The sequence below is a fragment of the Heptranchias perlo genome, chromosome 15 (assembly GCF_035084215.1).
Source record: "Heptranchias perlo isolate sHepPer1 chromosome 15, sHepPer1.hap1, whole genome shotgun sequence".
NCBI lineage: Eukaryota > Metazoa > Chordata > Chondrichthyes > Hexanchiformes > Hexanchidae > Heptranchias > Heptranchias perlo.
In genome coordinates, this window is record NC_090339.1 from 28,379,510 (window position 1) to 28,400,003 (window position 20,494).

General features: G+C 42.5%; 1 protein-coding gene across 2 annotated transcripts in view; it reads right to left on the bottom strand.

The window, feature by feature from the left end:
• Window positions 1-20,494, bottom strand: part of klf5l (Kruppel like factor 5 like) — a 60,403-nt gene that overhangs the window by 16,647 nt on the left and 23,262 nt on the right. For both annotated transcript variants that reach the window (XM_067996984.1, XM_067996983.1), the window contains one exon: window positions 15,485-15,544. In XM_067996984.1, the coding sequence (XP_067853085.1) occupies window positions 15,485-15,544 (60 nt within the window). The remainder of the gene's footprint in view (window positions 1-15,484; window positions 15,545-20,494) is intronic.

The window sequence follows — 20,494 nt, forward strand, 5'->3', positions numbered from 1 at the left end:
TCAAAAATGTATTCTTTAACACATTACAGTAGCAGAGCAGTCATACAGGTTCATGTGGTTTAGAGTGCAGTTTGCTTAAACATAAATGTATTTAAAATATGGCCTAAATATAGATTTGTGCTGGTGAAAGTCCTTCCCAAATCAAGTTTTGATCTATTGGCCATAAAATTAAAGATTATTTGGATTCTCCTAGCTACAGTAGTCATGTGAATAGTAAATAATGAAACAATTAAGATTTGCAGGATAATAATTTCAAGATTTAAATGACCATTCCTCACCAAAGTAATTATATGGGATCCTATGGAGTAGGGGTATTCAAACTTTTGTCTTCATCGGTCAGATAGATCTGTACCATGGATCCTTGAGAGCTAAATATAATGTTTAAATCAACTGTTTCCATTTATTTATACATAGATTTAACAGATCTTGGTGGTTTGATTTAGGACTTATTTGTCAATAACATAACGGTGCTAGAAAAAGCCTTTTCCAAAGTTACAGGCCCACAAAATTCAAACACGACAAACCAGCAAATAAATGTAAGTACAAATAGAACGGAGTTGCCTGGACTCTGAGGACTGATTGCCAAGGCTTGGGGCCGCAGGTTGGGTATCCCTCCTATAGGAGTTGGATATATAGGCTCTTCTTCCTGTCATTTCTAACCAGTGACTGTGCTGCATTAGCAGGAGGTGCACCTCCTATGAAATTCAGTTAGAACTTACTGGCTCTAAAATGTCTGCTTAGGAGACATGACTGTTTAATTATGGGGACTAGAAGGCCACGTTTCACTGTATTAAAATAGCAAAGAAATTCTCTTGTTCCTACAGCATTGCTATTGAATTAGCTCATTTCTCTCCTGGAGGCAACCTACTGAGCATAGAATGGAATATAGTGCAAAATACTTTACAAGTTTCCCAATCTTTCTGGGGAATTTCAAACACATGATAGTGCTTGAAAACTTCACGATCACTACAGCAGATGAAGAAAGCCATTCAGCCCATCTTAATTCATCCATTCTAGAGATACTAGCATCCAATAATTTCTTAAATGATTCCAAGGCTTTTGCTTCCAATACTCTGGAAGTTTATTCCACATGTTGATCCCCTTGTGTGAAGAAGAATTTCCTGACATCGGTCCTAAAATGATCTTTTACTAGTTTGAACCTGTGTCCCCTTGTACTACTCCCATTGCTTAATTTAATGTAATGTTATGGGTTAACTTCCTTTAATCCTTAAAAATCTTATATACCTCTAAGATCATCTCTCAGATACTTCCTTTCCAAGATGAAAAGGCTAGTTTATCCACTTTTTTTCTCATAACTCAGACCATGGACACAGGGGATCAACCTTGTGCCTCTTCTCTGCACTGCCTCCAGTGTTTGAATGTCTCTCTTGTTTCTTCGTGACCAGAACTGGATGCAGTCTAATGGATCATTACCTCCTCCGACTTGTATTATACTGTTTTGGCTATATAGTTCAACATCCTATTAGCTTTATTGGTTGGACATAGTAGACTCAACGCTAAATAAGATTCCTAGGTTTCCTCAACTTCATCCGTGGCGCTTTCAACACCGTTCATGTTTAGCACTTTACGTTTGTCTGCAATAAATTTCATCTCCCATTGATCTGCCCACTTTTATAGTTTATCCAACTCATTCTGTAATTTCTGAACTGCCTCCTTTGATTCCACTGCCCCTCCTGGTTTAGTATCGTCTGCAAATCTGCCCATTTTACGTTCAGCTTTTGAATCTAGGCCATTGATGTAAATTAAAAACAGTAGTGGTCCCAGTAATGAGCCCTAAGGTACCCGATTCAGTACTTCCCCCTCACTCTTGTATAACTCCTCTAACAAGTACTTATTGCCTCCTACCCTTCTGCCAGTTTCTTATTCCTTCTAGGGTTTACCCTGAATTTCTGCAGATTTGAGTTTAATTAATAGCCTTTTATATGGAACTTTATCAAAAGTCAAGGTACACCATGTCATAGGACCTCCCACAGTCCACTTCGGTTGTCACTTCATCAAAGAAGTTGAGGAAGGTGCAGGATCTTTCACTTCTGAATCAAAAGCAAAATACTGCAGATGCTGAAAATGCAAAATAAAAACAGAAAATGCTGGAGAAGCTCAGCAAGTGAGGCAACATCTGTGGAGAAAGAAACAGAGTCGACTCAACTCCGGCTTTTCTGGCATTTTCTGTTTTTATTTCTTTCCCTTCTGAATCCATGCTGACTGTTGTTAACTAGGTTATTGTCGTACAGATGATCCTCAGGATTACTCCTGATGACCAATTCTGTTATTTTACATGGAATGGAAGTAAGAGTCTGAAATAGCCTGCCCTATCTGCTCTGCCCTGTCTGAAGCAGTCAGGAGGTTTGCCTGCATTGGGAGTTGGGAGAGATAGAATATGTGATACACTATTGCCACTGATGGCTTTGTAAGAGATGTGTATCTCCAAATTTTCTAAACATGAGAAACATCGAAAATGGCTGGAAATATTAAATATTTAAGATTATTTATAGGCTCTCCTGGAGGACATGTATTGCCCATTCATATCGAGCTGGATTATAAGATCATACCTGCCTTACACTACAGTATGTGGGACACATTTTGAATTAAAATTTTAAAGTACAATTTTTATGTAAAACCACTTGAGAAGTTCAATTAAGAGATACAATCTCACGACAAAATGTTTAGTCATATTTTGATAGACCTACACATAATCTCTATTGTTTTGTCTAAGTTATCAAACCACAGCTGCTCACTTCAGTCAGGCTCCCAGGTGTTTTTATGTATGCCATTTACAGAGTAGTTCCATAAGGGCAGAGCTTGGTGCAGCCTGGGTAAATTTTTTAAAAAAAGAACATTCAACCATGAATATGAAACTAATCCAGACTTGTTTTGGATTAACCAGTTCAACCTCACCGTACTTTTAACATAAAAATAGAACAAAGCCACACTGTGTTAGGGACCATCCATAATTATCATCTTTGTCAGGAGTACAAAGAACACTCTCTTTAGTTTACAACTCCTGTCCCACATCCAAAAGAGTGCTGTAAAAATTGTGAAAATTGATCAGTTTAATGCTTATATAATGCTGTATACAAAGCAATAACCACCCCCCTCCCGCACAACTAAGTGCTCTTGTTCAAATAATGACAATTATGGATGGCCTCTTTTCTCGCTGTGTAAACTCAGAATAAGAGACCACGGGTCTGGACTGAACCTTCAACCTGACTCTTCCTGGCAATAATATATTTTTACTATCGGCTGTAAAGAATTAGGCAAGTTTCATTTTTAATATCTGTTGGTTTATTTATAACCATTATAGAAGCTAAACATGTCTTTGGCTCTTTGAAGTCTATTCCTTCTCTCAACAGCCAAAATTGTTTTTCTTTTAAAAATTGGGGCTTTTTAAAAATAGCTTTTGTTATACTGCTCAGCTAACACTTAATTTAATATGAACAGCTTGTTCTGGAAGCCCTGCGCACTAGTATCATGGGCTTTAACAAACCCGTTTGGAATGGTGGTGAGAGATTGCTGGTAAAACAACATGTCTGCTGACAAAGTCTATTTTTTTGGCGATTGTGCCAATTCTAGCCTGTAATTCTAATCGTCCTTCAAATTCTATTTAATTTATTTGAAGACCCAGTTATAACGGGCCAAATTAGGCAGCTTGGTTTCCTCCACACCTTCTCGGTTACCAAGACCACTTTCTGCCAGCTCCAGAACACCTCTGCCCTCACCTTTCCACCATTGCTGCCTCAACCCTACTCTGATTTCTTCACCTCAAAGATCAACTACTCTATGCTTTCATAGCCAGCTTCAATCCTTCACATTTTACAGCTCCTTCAAAATGCTACAGCCTGCATTCTTGCTTACATGAAGTCCCATGTTCCTACCACCATTGTCCTCTCAAAGCTCCACTGGCTCTCCGAAGCCCAGAGAGTCGACCCTAATTTAGTAATCCCCTCCAACCTTGCATCCCTATTTACTATGTTCAAGGTGTTGTTTGTTGTATACCACGTTGTTGTAAACCATTCTCATTCCTCTAATACTGGGATACCCATTGTCCCCCATTCGCTCTGCTCACCACTGGTAGCTGCTTGTTCAGCCATTACACTCCTGCGTTCTGGAGCTCCCTGCCAAGGTCCCTCTGCCTTTGCATTCAAAACCCTTCTCTTTGACTATGCCTTTGCCCCACCTTGCCATCTGAACCTGTTTTCCCTTTTGCTTGACATCTACTGTTTTTCCTCAATGTAAAGTGCTTTGAGACATCATCTTGCAGATGAGAATTGTAAACAATTCAAGGTGTTGAAATTATGGTGCAACTGTTCTATTAGTGAAATTACAATTGGGCAGCTTCATTAATATAATCATGCTCACTGCTGAGTGTGTTGGGAATAGTTCCCCATGTAAGCACCAAATATCATAGGGACTAGAGTTCCTATGATTCTTTGCTGCCTGTTTAAAAGTCAGCAATAGAAATTGAGTAGTTCCTTTTTTTTATATACCTTGCAATTTTTGAAACTTATATCAGCTCACTGGCAGAAAACAAAAGCAAAAGATTATTTTTAAAATTATAAGCAGTTGTTTCTCAAAACACTTTCCTGCATTTCGATTTCCCTTTTAGGTCTGCACTATTAGCATACACCACTGACGTCATTTCTCATTTAAATTGAGCATTAGGTAGGGGGATTGTGCCCATAGCTCTCGTCATTTCAGCCTTGTAATTGTCTTGCAGGAGATGCATGTTCTGCATGGTGGGACTGGTCCTACCGGTATTTCGCCCCTCCCCTCTATGCTTTATCAGAGTATTGCCGAATGTTGCCCAATTACGGTAATAAAGTTTTGAATCTCTAATTGAAGTTGGAAATCTGACGTTCCATTAGTAGGTCAATCAAGCTTCCATTACATTAAAATTATGTTAAAAGAGTTGCATGGCAGCCCTTCTGTTGTACCTAACAAATCATGCACTTATGAAACAAACATCAACAGAATAATAAAGTTTGATGTAAATAACACTATGACAGCTTTATAGCTCCAGGTAACTGTAAAGCTAAGCAATTTTCTAATTGCAGCAGTATCTGTTTGAACTCTGCGTTCTTGCCTATTTTTTTTGGGCTGAACTACAATGGGCAAACTCCAATCTAAGGGGAAACGTATTGCCAGAAAGAGAGGGATTCAGTTCTTGTCTCTGGAGTCATGTGATTAAGAGCTGTTCACTGATTTCAAGAGCTTCCATTAAAGCTTCATTAGGTGCTTACCAAGCCATTACCAGCCTCCATTCACCTGGGAATTCCTTAGGTTAATTAAGCCCTCTTGTATCTTTTGATAGGTCTGCATAGCTGTTAACTATAACTTGCCACTAGATAACCTCGACTGTGCTCCCTCCAGACAAAGAACTAAAAGAAAACATTTAGAATTTGATTGTTACCGATACAATCATTGGTTCTATAGCCAGTAAATTAATTCATTACTTGAAGCAACAATAATCCTTGTGCCCCCCAGGATGCCATTAATGCCACACTTTTTTCTACTCGAGTTATCACAAAAATTACTAGTAGATTGGCAGACATTAGAAAAATGAAATGTGACAATAATATCTTGGTGCTCTGAATTCATTCTGCTCATACTGTGAAGCAGAATTCAGAGCACAGACGGCAATGGGGAAATTTCCCAAGCCCGTGCATGCATAGTTAAAACGCTAAGTTTGCAACTCAAATTTTCTGGCCATGGGCCAATGATAATGACAGCTGAAGGATCGTGGAGGCCAAGCTCCAGAACCAAAATAATATTCTGTGTTATAATGCACAGCTTCTATTTCATTAACAATAGACATTATATCTGAAATTAATATGGGTTATATAAAGCTTTCAGTGTGCCAAACATGTTTTGGCTTAAAGTGATATTTTCAGCCTAATGCATGTAACACACTTTCTTTAGCATCTGCACGTGCATCTAACCAGCAATGCACTCTGCACGTGTGTCTATGTAGTATTAGGGACTATTTCTGTAATCAGAGAACCAATAACAATCAATATTCATTGCTGGAAATATAGCAAACTTGTTTGTGTAAAAACACTGTTACAGCATGAGGCCTGAGCCATTTTGAAGCCCGGCCTCATTAACACACCGCTGACAAGCTGAGGGTACCAAGCAATTGCTCCAGTGCAGCTCGCTAGTTGTGGGCTGATGAGAAATTTGATGCTGAGCCAGCTGGCAGTTCAGGTCAGGGGGTGCAATCCTGGGCAGGCCTCGAAGGCCGGCAGTGACCTGAAGGTATTTTGGGGGCTCAGGAGAAGCACGGTTGCACTTCCTGAGCCAATCAAAAAAAAATTGAAAGTTTCCAGGGTTGTTTTTTGAGCGGCCAACAGTCCCTTTAAGAACCGCTGGTTAGGCCACTGAACACTTGATGCAAAATGTGTGTGACACAATGTCTGCCCATTTGTACCTGAAAATTGCAATCAGGATCCTACAAAAGGCATAGGACCCCGATTTGCCTTCCGCCTGCTCGCCTATTTACAAGCCCATCTGAAAATTGCATTAGCGGGCCTTAGGAATCAATGGGGCGTCTGAGGTGCCCCCCCCCCCACCCCGATTTTTAATTACTGGCCGCCCATTTTTCGGATGAGTTGAAAATTGCCATGTGTCTACATAGATATGATTTTAAACTGAAATCACAAGTTCTATAAGCATCTGAAAAGATAGGTTAACAATTCAATTATAGACCTTGCCTCAAAAGTTCTGATTAAAATATCTTTTCTCTTGTCAGATGCTTATGTACTATATGTATTTCTTTTGTAGTCCTCATCTACAATTGAAGTGTTAACCCATTTTTTTCTCTTCTCAGATGCTGATGGAACTTTTGTATTTCCATTGACTTCAATGGGAAGGAAAATCAGGCGGGCTGCTACCGTCTGTTTTACGCCCATGCCAAATTTGAAATTTCCACCCATTAAACTCTTGTTTCTTTAATATCTTAATGCTTCTGTCCATTACGTGACCAAGATGAGCTGTTACATCATTACACTCATGACTTCTCTGTGTTTGTCTGTTTTCTGAATGTGTTTATGTCTCCTCCCCTTTTTCTGGTTGTATTAATATGCCTGTCCGCCTCTTATTTTTTAGTTCTGAAGAAGGGAAATGTAAATTTGTCTGTTCTCTCCACAGATGCTGACTGACCTGTTGTGTGTTTCCAGTATTTTTTATATTAGTTTATATTAAATCATCTATGGGTTGAGTTATATGAGAGGTGGCGTCCTAATTTCAAAAGTATAAACTAATTTCTGTAACCCCTGATCTCAAAGTTCTTATTCAGAGTTAACCGTGCAGAAACTTCTCCCCATTAAAAGCTCTCATTTCACTATGTTTTACAACAAACAGAACACTGCGTGATCAATGGAAATTGTGCACGTCTAAAGTTTCCAAAGAGGGATTTGCTTTCCCTACTCCTACCCCTCCCCACTAACCACAGGTACACTTGAGGTGTGTTTCCAGGTTTGCTGCAGTGGCTACTCTCTGCAGGTTTCCCACTTCCTATTGATTGACGAGGGATTACCAGCAAGTAATTTGAGGGACTGTGAAAGCAGTTTCTAACCCCATGCACCACTAGTTCATTAGGTTTGTCTAAATTCTTGATCAATTTTCCAAGCAAGAATTTTTTTTGACTCTGTCTGTACAACAAGAACAATATAGCACACTGAGACAGGTAAGAACATAATAAAACACGAGGTAATCAGGGCCCCTATTCCCAGGTGAGTGGGGGTTTCCACAAAGCGCAACAGCTCCTGTTTCCTTAGTGTCAACAGTTCACTGACATTACAGCATTGCCTGAAATAACTTGAATGAGGCAAAACAAAAATCTGGTTTAGCAGGTTTTCCCAAACAAATTTCAACAGCACTCTGAAGAAGTGAGCTCTGGTAGACTGTCAGGTGGAATTTACTGTTTTAATTAATGTAAACTTGCTAGTTACTCTGCAACGAAGCCTGCCAGCTTGTTTTATACAGTATCAGATACTGGCATCAGAACTAAAAGGGAGTCAGTCATTATTGCAGCACAGAACCTGAAACTGGCTATTCATTTAAATCAGCTCCAGATTATTCTAAATAGTGCAACTGTTTGATACAAAAATATCCTGACTTTATCAATACTGTGAAAGCTGGGCAGTTCTCTGCATTGCCATATATGGAGCTGAGACAATTTGTGCTGTCAGTAGTTTGAACTGTAGGTACAGTGCTGTAAAGAATGAATGTAGCTCTCATGTCAGCTTGACTGAAATGTTGCACTTATGTAAATTTTAGAACTGCTTCTCCTCAGAGTGGAAAAAGAACGTGGTCAGAGTGCCAGCATCACAAGATTCTGTCTAAGGCCATCGCCAACAGGCTCAAGTCTGCTCTGGACCTAGCTGTCTTAAATGCATAACAGCTTGCAATATAATGTCTGCTGCCATAAAGTTTCTATTAATCATGGTTAAAAAGTATCAGAATTAACAAATACCAGTGAAACTCTCATGGATGGAGGACACAGAGGTGGGAAGCAGGCTGGGCCTAACACAAACATGGAGTAGTTGGGAAATAGGGATCATGGTTGAAAGTGGGATTAGATGCCAGAGGTGCAGGGAATGCACATTGACCTGGTGGGTGAGTTGTTTTATACGACCCACCTTTTTAATATTTCCTGATTGGCTGTAGAGATTGAAGGTGAATCTGACACGCAAATATCATGGATAATTTCTGGTACTGCCTTTCCAATTGCTACTAACTATGTGATCAGTACTACACAGAGTTAACAACCAGAAAGAAGTCAGGGACGCTACAATTTTATTAAAAACATGCTCCTGTATTGAAGTGCTTGCATTAAGGCAAATTTGCTCACCTCACTAGCATTAGAAGTAATCATATAGTCGAGAGTAGATTATTAGAGCAGAGAAGGTTAAGAGGAGATTTGATAGAAGTGGTCAAAATCATGAAGAGTTTAGATAAAGTAAATGAAGAGAAACTGTTCCCATTGGCAGAAGGGTCGAGAGCCAGAGGACACAGATTTAAGGTGATTGGAAAAAGAACCAAAGGCGACATGAGGAAAAGCTTTTTTACGCAGCGAGTAGTTATGATCTGGAATGCGCTGCCTTAAAGGGTGATGGAAGCAGATTCAATCATGGCTTTCAAAAGGGAACTGGATAAATATTTGAAGGGAAAAAGTTTGCAGCGCTGCGGGGGAATGGGACTAACTGGATTGCTCTTACAAAGAGCTGGCATGGGCTTGATGGGCCGAATGGCCTCCTTCTGTGCTGTAACCATTATATGATTCTAGTATGATCTGTAATACTGCAACACAGGTAATTCCTGTGACTGGATCCAGAACACAGTATTGCAACTGTAGCAAGGTGTATTTGCATAAAATGCCACTCATAGTGGTAGAAGTTTCATTTGGCGAAGTCCATGTACAAGCTTAACATTTCTGTATGCACTATCTTCATGCATGTTACTGAATTTTTACCAAAACTAAGAATTTGTACATGAACTTTGCCAATTGAAATTTGTAATCTGCAGTATGCAATTACTTCCTCTTAAATCCTCCTCTAATACTTTGAGGTGTTTTCATAAACTAGTTGTTCTCAACCATATATCTATACAAGTACAATGGATATTACATTCACTTTAGAGCCTGATTGCCAATAAATAAAATCCAAACATGTAAATACAATGAAACTAAGTTTAGATAACGTGTTCTGAGATCTACTGTGTCAGTCATGCTTGTTGGTGTTTGATTGGTGTATATGTGGGTGGCCTTGTTTATCTAACATTGTACTTGAGCTGAAAGAGCAAGCTAGGACAAGTGGAGACTTTGAGGGCTGATGCAGTCAAGGGATTAGGTGCTGTGCTTTAATGCAAATGAAAACACTCCAATACAAAACTGTGAAGTTACAAATATGCTTTATGAACAATCTTTTGGCATAGCTTCTGGCTTGTATAACAATGAGAAGAATGTCTTCATGCCTTGACTGTTGAAAGACTATTGACCTAATTTTAAATAAAGATAGCAAGACATTTTCTATTCTGCAGCTAATGGATATCTTCATGTTTGTTGTAATATTGATAGGGGTATAAACAGTAAGCTAAGCATCAGTGTAAGCTTATCTTACAGCGTCCATTTTCTTGGCAGGTCATTGTATATTGTCTTAAAATTGAGAAACCTAGGTAAAGGGACAAGGCTCATAGTTCCAGACACCAGCAAAGTTGAAAAGAGACATTCGATAAATTGAGAAGGAGTGGTTAGGTGATGTTAGGCTTGGGTCTTAAAAACTTGAAGATTGTAGGAGGAAGAAAAGACTGAGGGAGGCAAGGAGTTACAGTTTTGAGACCCTGGGAAAGGAGTCAAAGTAAGAGACATTGCAATGAGTTTTCACAGCAAGGATGCATGGAAGAGAAAGAATGCAAGGGATGATATTTAGCGATTAGAAGGAACAAGAGAACATGTTTAGAATTTAGAATTACATAGCTAAGTAGTTCATTCAATCTGTTCTATAGCAATATAATATCTGGGTCCACCATCCTGATGCCATTTGTTTAGAAATTCTGTTGATCTAATGGCAGTTCTATTTGGTTTGTAAAAACATGCATCACCAAAGGACTGTTGGAATAAGGCCCTAAAGTTATGCCATAAGAAACTAATGCAAGATTAAAATAAATGGGTTAATGCCTCAGCTAAAATAGCAGTGAGCGATTTCAGACAAACACGTTAAGTGTTCGTAAGTTAAATTCATATACAGTACCTGCTGCTAATTGTAATCCAGGAAGGAAAACATCTAGAAATATGTTTGAATAAAACATTTCATTTTATATATATTTGGTGCATCTGATATGTTCTAATTACAGCTCTGAGGTGGATTGTCAGAAGATGTGACGTTTGATAAAAATTAGTATCAGTGGTACTGCATTTCTAAACAGACGCCACACACATTAAATCATTCAGAGTTAATTCCATGGGGAATCTTTCTCTGCAATCATGCAGTACATACTCAACTAGTTTTTTTTTTATTGAACAATTTACCTTTACAGCACATGGAACAAAAAAGAGGAAAAATAGGTATAATCTCATTTTAGCCATTGGGTCTGAGCTAATTTTGACACAATGGGGCAAGATTTCCTTTGTTCACCATTTATAGTGGAATCATAAACAGGAGTATAAAGAAAAGGTTTACAACTCCACTACAAATGGTGAACAGAGGAAATATTCACCCAGTCTTTTGGAGAGGAGGTTAGGTTGTATCTCAGAACAGCCTACTCATATTGAGTGATGCACCTTCGTTCATAGCTACTGATTTGGATTTCTTCAACAGATAGTATTGAGTTCGGAGACGGCCACGGTCAGATGATCTGATTTTAGGGCTGCTTTCAAAGCATAGTTGTTTTTTTTTTGGTGTGGCTTCTGTTGTTTTTGTGTTGTTGAACCTGTGTCCAAACAAAGAGAAGGTACACTTACCTGACATGGCTGGTCTGCAATATCTGTGGTCTAAGATGATCAGGGCTGAGTAATTTTTTTTTAAATTGAGAAACCGAAGTGAACAACCAAGACCCATTGTGCAGAATGCCACCACGATTGAAAAGAATGAGAGTTAGATCTAAATTCACCTCATTGAGACATTGTGTTCTGTCCATGATGTAGACTATGGTTTACCTCAGTTCTAGAGAAACACAGGTACTTGAGATGGACTGCTTGTCCAGGCTTGTCAGTATCCTTTTATTTCAGACCTAGTAGCAAACTGGCAGCCAGAGATGGCAAAAAAATACTCCAGTACTAAAGAACTATAGATGTTTACAGCACAGAAAGAGGCCATTTGGCCCATCGTGTTTGTGCCAGCAATTTGCTAAAGCAAGCCAAAACGAATTCCACTGCCCCTCTTCTCATGCTCTTGTATTGTTCAGTTTCAAATGTTTAACTACACAAATGTCAACCTGACCTATGTAAGTAAGGTGCTCTCACATTTACCTTACAAACTCCATGGTGTGAGGCCTCCTCTACTCCAGTATGCATCATGTACCCCTGTCTCCGTGACAGACCTGTATACATCTTGTATTGCTGTCTCAGTGATGGTCTTATCTACATCCTGTACTGTTGCCTCAGTGATAGATCTGCCTACATAATGAATTGCTATCTCAGTGATTGTCCTGTATACATCTTGTATTGCTGTCTCAGTGGCAGTCCTGCATATATCAGTCTGAAATTTCCTTGTATTTTTTGACGTAAAAATGGTGTACGGTATTAGGTGTAGTGCCGATTTTTAGCGAGGAAATTGTTGTGTAAATGATTTCCCTTCCTTTTGCGCTGAAAAATCAGTACACACAAATTTCCATTCTCTTTTTGCCCGCTTCAGCCATCCACCCGTCAAAACCATATACTACTCATTTCCATATCTTCTCCCCCATCCAATGATGCAGCAGAGACTGGTTTCTTGCTTTAGCACCACCAATGCACTGGCATAGACTTCCATCTGTATAGAAAAGGCACAGCACAGCCCTGTTCACCTGACTTGGATGCATCTCAGGAGTTTGAGCACTGAAGAGTTCCCAAATATTTTTGCTGGATTTCTGCATTTCGCTTGCAGGTTTCCTAGCAATTTTATTTGACTTTTTCTCAGTGAGACCTGCACTATACATTACTACAGTGCTGTCAGTCTCAATACACCCCAGATTCTCCGAACCCCTGACCCCAACCCCCATACGTTCAGAATGACAGAGCAGCAGGTATGGGCTATCCAAGGGGCATACCACTGTAGTCTATTATGATGCAGGGGGTTATCAGTGGCTCCGAAGGCACCAACTCAGAACCCACAGTCATACATCAACAGGAAGGGTCTTACTTGCTGATTGTGCAGATTGTCTGTGTCAGTGCACGGCATGTGGGAAGCTGCCACGATGCGTTCATCCTACGGCATTCAGGCATCACACAGCCATTCAGGGGCTAGAGCTGAATCGACAGATGGATCCTGGGGGACAAGGCCTACCTCCTATTGCCATGCCTGATGATAACATTCTGTGTGTCTCATGATGAAACAGAGGAGCGTTGCAATCAAACCCATGCAGTGACCAGACAGGTGGTGGAGAGAACCATAGGAATTCTGAAAGGAAAATTCATATGCCTGGACAAGTCAGGGGTTTCTTGCAGTACACGTCAGGGAGGGTGGCAAGAATAATTATGGCCTGCTTTTTCCTACTTGAACTGCTCACTCTCCTCCTCCTCAATTGCCTTCTGTCGTTATGTTGGATCTACAGGAAAAAAAAGGCATACGGTCAGAATGGTTGTGCATGTCGCCCTCAGGATCTATTGGAAGGGGGGTAGAAGGCTGGGTATGTGCAATGGTGCAGAGGACTGCCATGGAGAGATAACAGGGGATTAGGTACTTATCTGGCAAAGGCTGGATTTCACCAACCTAGGCACATGTCACAGCCCTTGCGCTATGCCAGCCCAGGAGATGCATGACCTTGTCTTTGAAGTGGGCCAGGGTTCTCCGAATGGGTAATCCTCCTCTGGTGGTCTGTCTCTGGTGCGCCAACTTGCCTTGCAAAGAGAAAAGAGAATGTAGATGAGATTTATAGTTGATCACTGTGTGCCAAGTGTCACTGCAGAGGTGGTGTGTGAGGGTGCCAAATTGTTGGAGGGTTTGAGGGTTGTGATTTGTCAGTAATTTTATGTTGAGGGAGCTGTGCAGGCACGTACATTACAGGATAGGGTGATAGAGGTGCTCAAGCTGACTGTAGTTTGAAGTGAACATTGTGTGAATACTGCTTTAAGAGAGTTTAGAGTGTGGTGATGCCCAGGGTGGTCAAGGAAGAAAGAGACATATGGTGAGTGTCTTACTGTGCCAGCTCTGGTCAAATTGTTGAACTTTCTGCACTGTTCTGCAGTCTGGAAGTGAGAGAATTGGCAATTCAGTGCTGGTACCACCTCCCTCCATGCACTATGACTCATGATCTTGGCCAGCTTGGCCATCCAGCTGCACAGAAGTTGGTCTCTCCTCACTTCAGTCTCCTCCAGGAAGTTTTCCAGGTCTTCATCAGAGAACTCACATGTCCTCCTCCAGCGAGCACAGAAGGCACTGGAGTGGTTATCTTCCTGTGAAAGGATAAATGAAAATGCTGTTGAAACACTGAAAACACAGAGTATAGAATTTTTTTTAAATGAAAGAGAGGATCGATATCTGATACTTACCACCCACTTCCAATCCTCGTGCTGAAGAATGATGTATGAACAGCACGTTTATAGTGCTGTAAGCAAGTTTCCAAAGGCCTCTGCGGTTGCACGTGTTCCACACTGTTATTTATATTCCAGTGTAAGCAAACAAACTCTGTAGGAAACCGGTGTGTAACTTCCTGTCGGAGCTATCAGCGAACCCAACAGCATAAATAGTGGTGTATTTGCAGCATTAATTGGATCGAGGAAATGCCGAGCATTGATATACTGCTGTCTCAGTGTCAGTCCTGTATACGTCATATACTTCTGTCTCAATAATGGTCCTGTGTTCATTTTGTACTCTCCTTAAAAGCTAAGTTTGTATGATGTTTCTAACATTAACCTCCCCTGTACCGGCAGTACTTCATAATTCTTGTACATGCTTTACACCAATGTACTGCTATTCAGCAAATTCATGCCCCTTCCCAGTTTTACAATAGCATCCAGTGTATCATTGATTTTCTTCATTTAAATGTCACATGGGAATTTGAACGACCTTTCTTCAATAGAATTCCACCAGCTTTTATATAGAAAGAAATTTAACATTTTTAGAAATCTATACAGTTGATGTAAACCTTTGCTTAGTGATAGTATGTTCCCCACCAGATTTACTGAGTGCACTTTATATTAAAATAAATTGTATTTACATAGGATTCCAGTGCTGAGTTTGTTCAACATATTTGGTGTAAACTCACTGCAGACTTGATTTTTTTTACACAACAGCACATGGGTGGCGTCCTGGAGGGTGGCTGGCACAGTGGCATTGTACTCCAGCAAGAATGAGTGCCCTCAGGAAAATGGGAAGGAAGAAAGAAAAAGAATAGGCTTTCAAGAGTGTCTGCTGTCACCTAGTTTCTCATTTATGATTAGGAAATTGAGGAAAGTTGAGGACTTGGAAAGAGAATTATTTAAAACCATTGACCTCACAATGGATACAGTTGTGAGGGTGTTCCATTGAGTAGAGATGATAAATATTTTACTTACTAGCATCCACTAGTTCTACTAGTTGTACATGCAAATGTTAAGAAATACTAGAGTACCAAAGTGTATAACAATTAAAGTGTGAGACTCACTTCAGTAGAAGTAGCAAGCGGTACATGACCCAGGCCTGTAAAGTGCTAAGATCTGATCCATTTCCATGGTCACATTCTTAAGCTTTGAGTGGCTCAGTGCGATATATCACATCAGCTGCACATTCACTTGGTATAAAAAAGAATACATGAGGGCATTGATACCTAATAGCCCATCAAAACAACATACCTGTGTGGGTCCTTTGATGCGCTTTCAAGTGAGAACTCTTGGTATAAACTTTGGCGCAGCCTGCAAAAAAACAAAACATTCCCCTTAGTATGGCATCCCATTTTAAATGTGGTTTGGGTCATTTCAGATTTAAGATCCTTCCTCCTGGCTGAAAAAAAATCTGATAAATTTACTCATTGCTGAGCCCGAGCAGTAAACCTCAAGCTGTGAGACTGGTGGAGTTGCACTCAATGAAGCTGCTGAGCTGCTTTGAGAATCGGTCACTTAAAAGGTGCTTTCCTTTTCAGATCATTGAATATGTGTGTGACCGTACGGTCCAGTATTTTTCTGCTTCGATCAGGATCTCTCTATCTATATACACTTCATACACCAGACATACTTTAATGCAAATATAAAACAATCATTAAAAAAAGAGAAATAAAGCCAGTCATTGACCTGCAGCATTAAACTGATAAACAATTCCAACAGCTCTGTGACCGCAGCAATTTTTAAATAGCTACAGTTACCTGGATTTATCTATGTGTAGAGCAATGGACTTAATGGCACAGACCAGGTTAGCAGCTGAACATCACAAACATACTCATGGCACAAGACCATCTCTGGCCAATACCACAGGAGATTCGCTACTACACACATTGTGGGCTCAATTTTCAAAGGGCAGCGGGAGTGGGGGAGGTCAATGGGAGCACGGCAAACCCAGATAATAAAAACTTACCGTTCCCCACGCAATCGCGAGTTAATTGGTGGTCCTTAACGTGGCTTCCGTGTTTGCCGTCCAAAAGCTGCGCAGCGGGCGGACTGCGCACCCACATGACAGGCTGTCAGCTGGAGCGTCTACATTTAAAGGGCCATTGCTCCAATGGCTTTTGCTGGAGCAAAGACCTAGAGCGTACAATATGCAGCAGCACAGGGGGAAGGCTGCTCCAATATTTAACGATGCCTCACTCCAGGTTGGGGTGAGGAGGAGGAAGGAAATTTTTTACTGACCTACCGGCTGAAAGGAGGAAGAGTCCTGCCTCTGCCACCTAGAAGGCCTGGTTCGAGGTGGCAGAGGAGGTCACCAGCAGCAGCAACATCTCTCACACCTGGGTCCAGTGCAGGAAGCGTTTCAATGACCTAACTAGGTCAGCAAAAGTGAGTACACTTACTGATTCTCCTGCATTCCTTGTTCCACATCACCCCCATTACCCTTCCCAACTCATCAGCACTGCCAAGACTACTCCATCACATCACTCCTCACACTCACTTAAGACTCATCCTCAACTTACCTGCACTTCCTCACCTTCCCATTTGTCACTCATCACTACCACTCACCCCAATCCTCATCCAATGTGATGTCTCTGTCTCATACTCACCCTCCTGATGCATCTCTTTCACGGTCAGCCTCACCAAAATCAGTACATTCATCAGCTGGCCACTTCACCATCACTCACTCACACGTCTGTACTTTCTCCCCTACTAGGAGGAGAGCTAAGAATGGATGCAAGAGGGTGAGGACTAGATGGGGCCACGACAAAGTGGTCCTCACAGACATGGAGGAGGAGGCCTGCAAATCAGTCGCACCCTTGAGTGCCTGTCCGTCGGGGACCCCGAGACTGGCACCCCACAAATGTCTGCTGACATAACTTTAACATTCATAGCACACAACATGAATTGATGTTATCAATGCTTGGCATGTTGAACATAAGAAACAGGAGCAGGAATAGGCCATCCGGCCCCTCGAGCCTGCTCCGCCATTCAACAAGACCATGGCTGATCTTCTACCTCAAAGCTATTTTCATGCACCATCCCCATATCCTTTGATGCCTTTAATATATAGAAATCTATCAATCTCTGTTTTGAATGTACTCAATGACTGAGCCTCCACAGCCCTCTGGGGTAGAGAATTCCAAAGATTCACCACCCTCTGAGTGAAGAAATTTCTCCTCATCTCAGTCCTAAATGGCCTATCCTTTATTCTGAGATTGTGACCCCTGGTTCTAGACTCCCCAGCCAGGGGAAACATTCTCCTTGCTTCTACCCTGTCGAGCCCTGTAAGAATTTTGTATGTTTCAATGAGATAAACACCTCAGTATGCTCATCGCAACATGACACATCTGTGATGATGTTTAATATTGCCTTCTGTTCTCTTACAGGCCTTTCAACGACCGCATTGATGGTAGAGGGTGATTCCTCAGAGGAACTCCAGGCCTCTGAGGGCGCACCGTCACATCATAGCGAGCCATCCACCAGTGCAGATAGTCACACCTCAGTGGGTCCTAGTAGTCAGTTGGGTTGGCACCTGGTAAGTCACCACACGTAAGCACGAGCAGACACTGGTGGCAGGGGCAGCTGCGGAGAGTCCGCGTCGGTGGGTGCACTCCTCTCCAGGCTCTACTCAGCTGGACGCAGATGCTGAACCCCGGGGGCCATCCTTTAAAAGGAGAATGATCGAGGGACAGCAGCACATTTGCGAGGTACTGGCACTCTCCACAATAGTGCAGCGGATGGAGAAGTCCAACTCCTGCATGAGTGGAATGGTGGCACAGGTACGTGAGGGAATCTCTGAGATAGTGGCACAGGGACGTGAGCAACTGGCTGAGATAGTGTCGCATGTAATTGCTGAAATGTCTGAGACAGTGTCACAGGTAACTGCTGAAATGTCTGAGGTAGTGTCGCAGGTAACTGCGGAAATGTCTGAGGTAGTGTCGCAGGTAAATGCAGGAATGTCTGCGATGGAGAGAAGGCTAGCCTTCATTGAGCTTCAAGCATGGCTTACAAATGAGTCCATTCAGGCTCTGACAACGGTCGTGCGGACTCGAGCTGAACTACATTCTGATGCCTCAGACAGGCAGACAGATAGATTAGCACTGGCCTTACAAGGCATCATACAGGTCCTCCAAACTGTTGACCAGCAGAGTGGTAGGAGTGATGTGGGCCTGGCCCAGGAGAGAGATGATGGCAAAAGGGGACGTGGAATTGGGGATGCCACTCAAAATGCTCTCACGTCTCACCCGTTGCCCCCCTCTCAACCAGTACCCGCAATGCTGTCTCCACTCCAGGTGGCCGAGTCTACCCTTGCACAGGTGCAGGTGCAGCAGTCTTTGAAGGGGTCCACACAGGTTCCAAAACCCAAAAGGCATAGGCTGAAAGCATCTAACCAGTCAGGGCATGAACATGAGCTACCTGCCACTACCTCTGCTGCAGCCACAGGATATGCACCACGTAGAAGCATTAGGAAGAGGAAGGCTAAGGATTTGTGATCACGAAGGGTATGCACAAGGGTGTCTGACAGACTGTCATGTTTTTCGTTTATATTTGTTTTTTGTTAAAGTCACATTAAATGTTATCATTCTCATCACTACTGCTGCGTCTTGCCCATTGTTGACTGGCTTTTGTGATAGCGCCCTTTCATGAGCTTCATCGTGAAACTTGATGCCACCCAGTGGGTCAGTTTACAGTGGGTGTATGTGTAGTTGCAGGACTGTTTTGTGCGGGGTGGGGGGGCCCTGGCAATTCTCTTTCCATGTGGTGTGAGGATTGGACTCTTCTCACTTTTTGATCTTACGAAAACTGTTCACATATGAGTGACTCACTGGCCTCACGACCAGCTAGGTGAATTGCTGCTCTGCCCATGGGTTCATCGTCCTCCTCCTCCTCCTCCACCCCCTCCTCTTCCTTCTGCTCCTCCTCAATGTGGATGGCAGATGTGGATGGTGGATGAGGGGATAGGGCCTCCTCAACCAGTACCCATCTCTGTAGCGCCATGTTGTGCAGGGCACAAACACTACTATAATGTGACCCACTCTCGCTGGTGTGTATTGAAGCGCTCCCCCAGAATGATCAAGGCACCAAAATCGCATCTTGAGCAGCCCTATCGCATGTTCAGTTATAGACCTGGTGGCGATGTGGCTGTCGTTATATCGACGCTGTTGCTCGCTGATGGGGTTCCTCAGAGGTGTCATGAGCCACGTATGCAGGGGGTATCCCTTGCCCCCGAGGAGCCAGCCATTAATGGTGTTTGGTGCGTGGAAGAGGCCCAAGATGTTGGATTCCCTCAGAATGAAGGAATTGTGGCAGCTGCCAGGGAATCTGGCGCACACGTGAAGGAATCTTTTGCGGTGGTCACAAACAAGCTGAGTGTTGATGGAGTGATACCCCTTTCTGTTGATGAACAGCAGTCCTGGCTCATGTGGAGGTGCTCACATTGTGCATGCGTACAATCAATTGCAGCCTATACCCGTGGGAAGCCAGCCACAGTGTGGAATCCCACTGCCCTCTCCGTCTGGCTGAGGTCGTCCATGGGGAAGTTGACGTATTGCAAGGCCCTGCGAAACAAGCCAGCGGTGACCTACCTTATGCACTGGTGTGCAGATGACTGAGAGACCCCGGCGATGTCCCAGGTAGCACTAGAGGCGAAGAAGTTGAGGGCAGTGGTCACTTTAACAATGACGGTTAATGAGATGCCGCGAGGCCCAGCCGCGAGCAGCTCGGCATGAAGGAGACTGCAGATATCTGCAACCACCTGGCGACTCACTCTCAGCCTCCATATGCACTGCTCCTCAGAGAGGTCCAGGAAGCTGAGCCTTTGTCTGTAGACCCTCTGGTGAGGGTAGTGTCTCTTGCGATGTCGCTCTATCTGTTGTTGCCCTCTGTGCTTTTGTGCTGTTGCCTGTGATGCAGCACTGTGTTGTGGAGCTCCAAGTGGCGGAAGTGCACGCCGTGCCTGGTGAGAATGGTGATGTTCCTCGTCCTCGGACATAGTGGTGAATGCAGCCATCGCCCCCCCCCCCCCCCCCCCCATCCTGATGGTGTCAGTTTGAGGGGGTCCAAAAAGTTGGTAAATATATGTAAACGGAAAAATTCTGTGTGTAAACCAAAAATTTCCAGTCTAAACACTAAGATCTCCCAGCCAAAAGTTTGCCTGAGAGAACTGAGTGCCCTGCTGCAATAACTCACCTTTTATCCCCATCTATCAAACAGGCACTTAAATGTCCAAATGGCTGCTGGCTGAAACACAGCTCCTTCAAC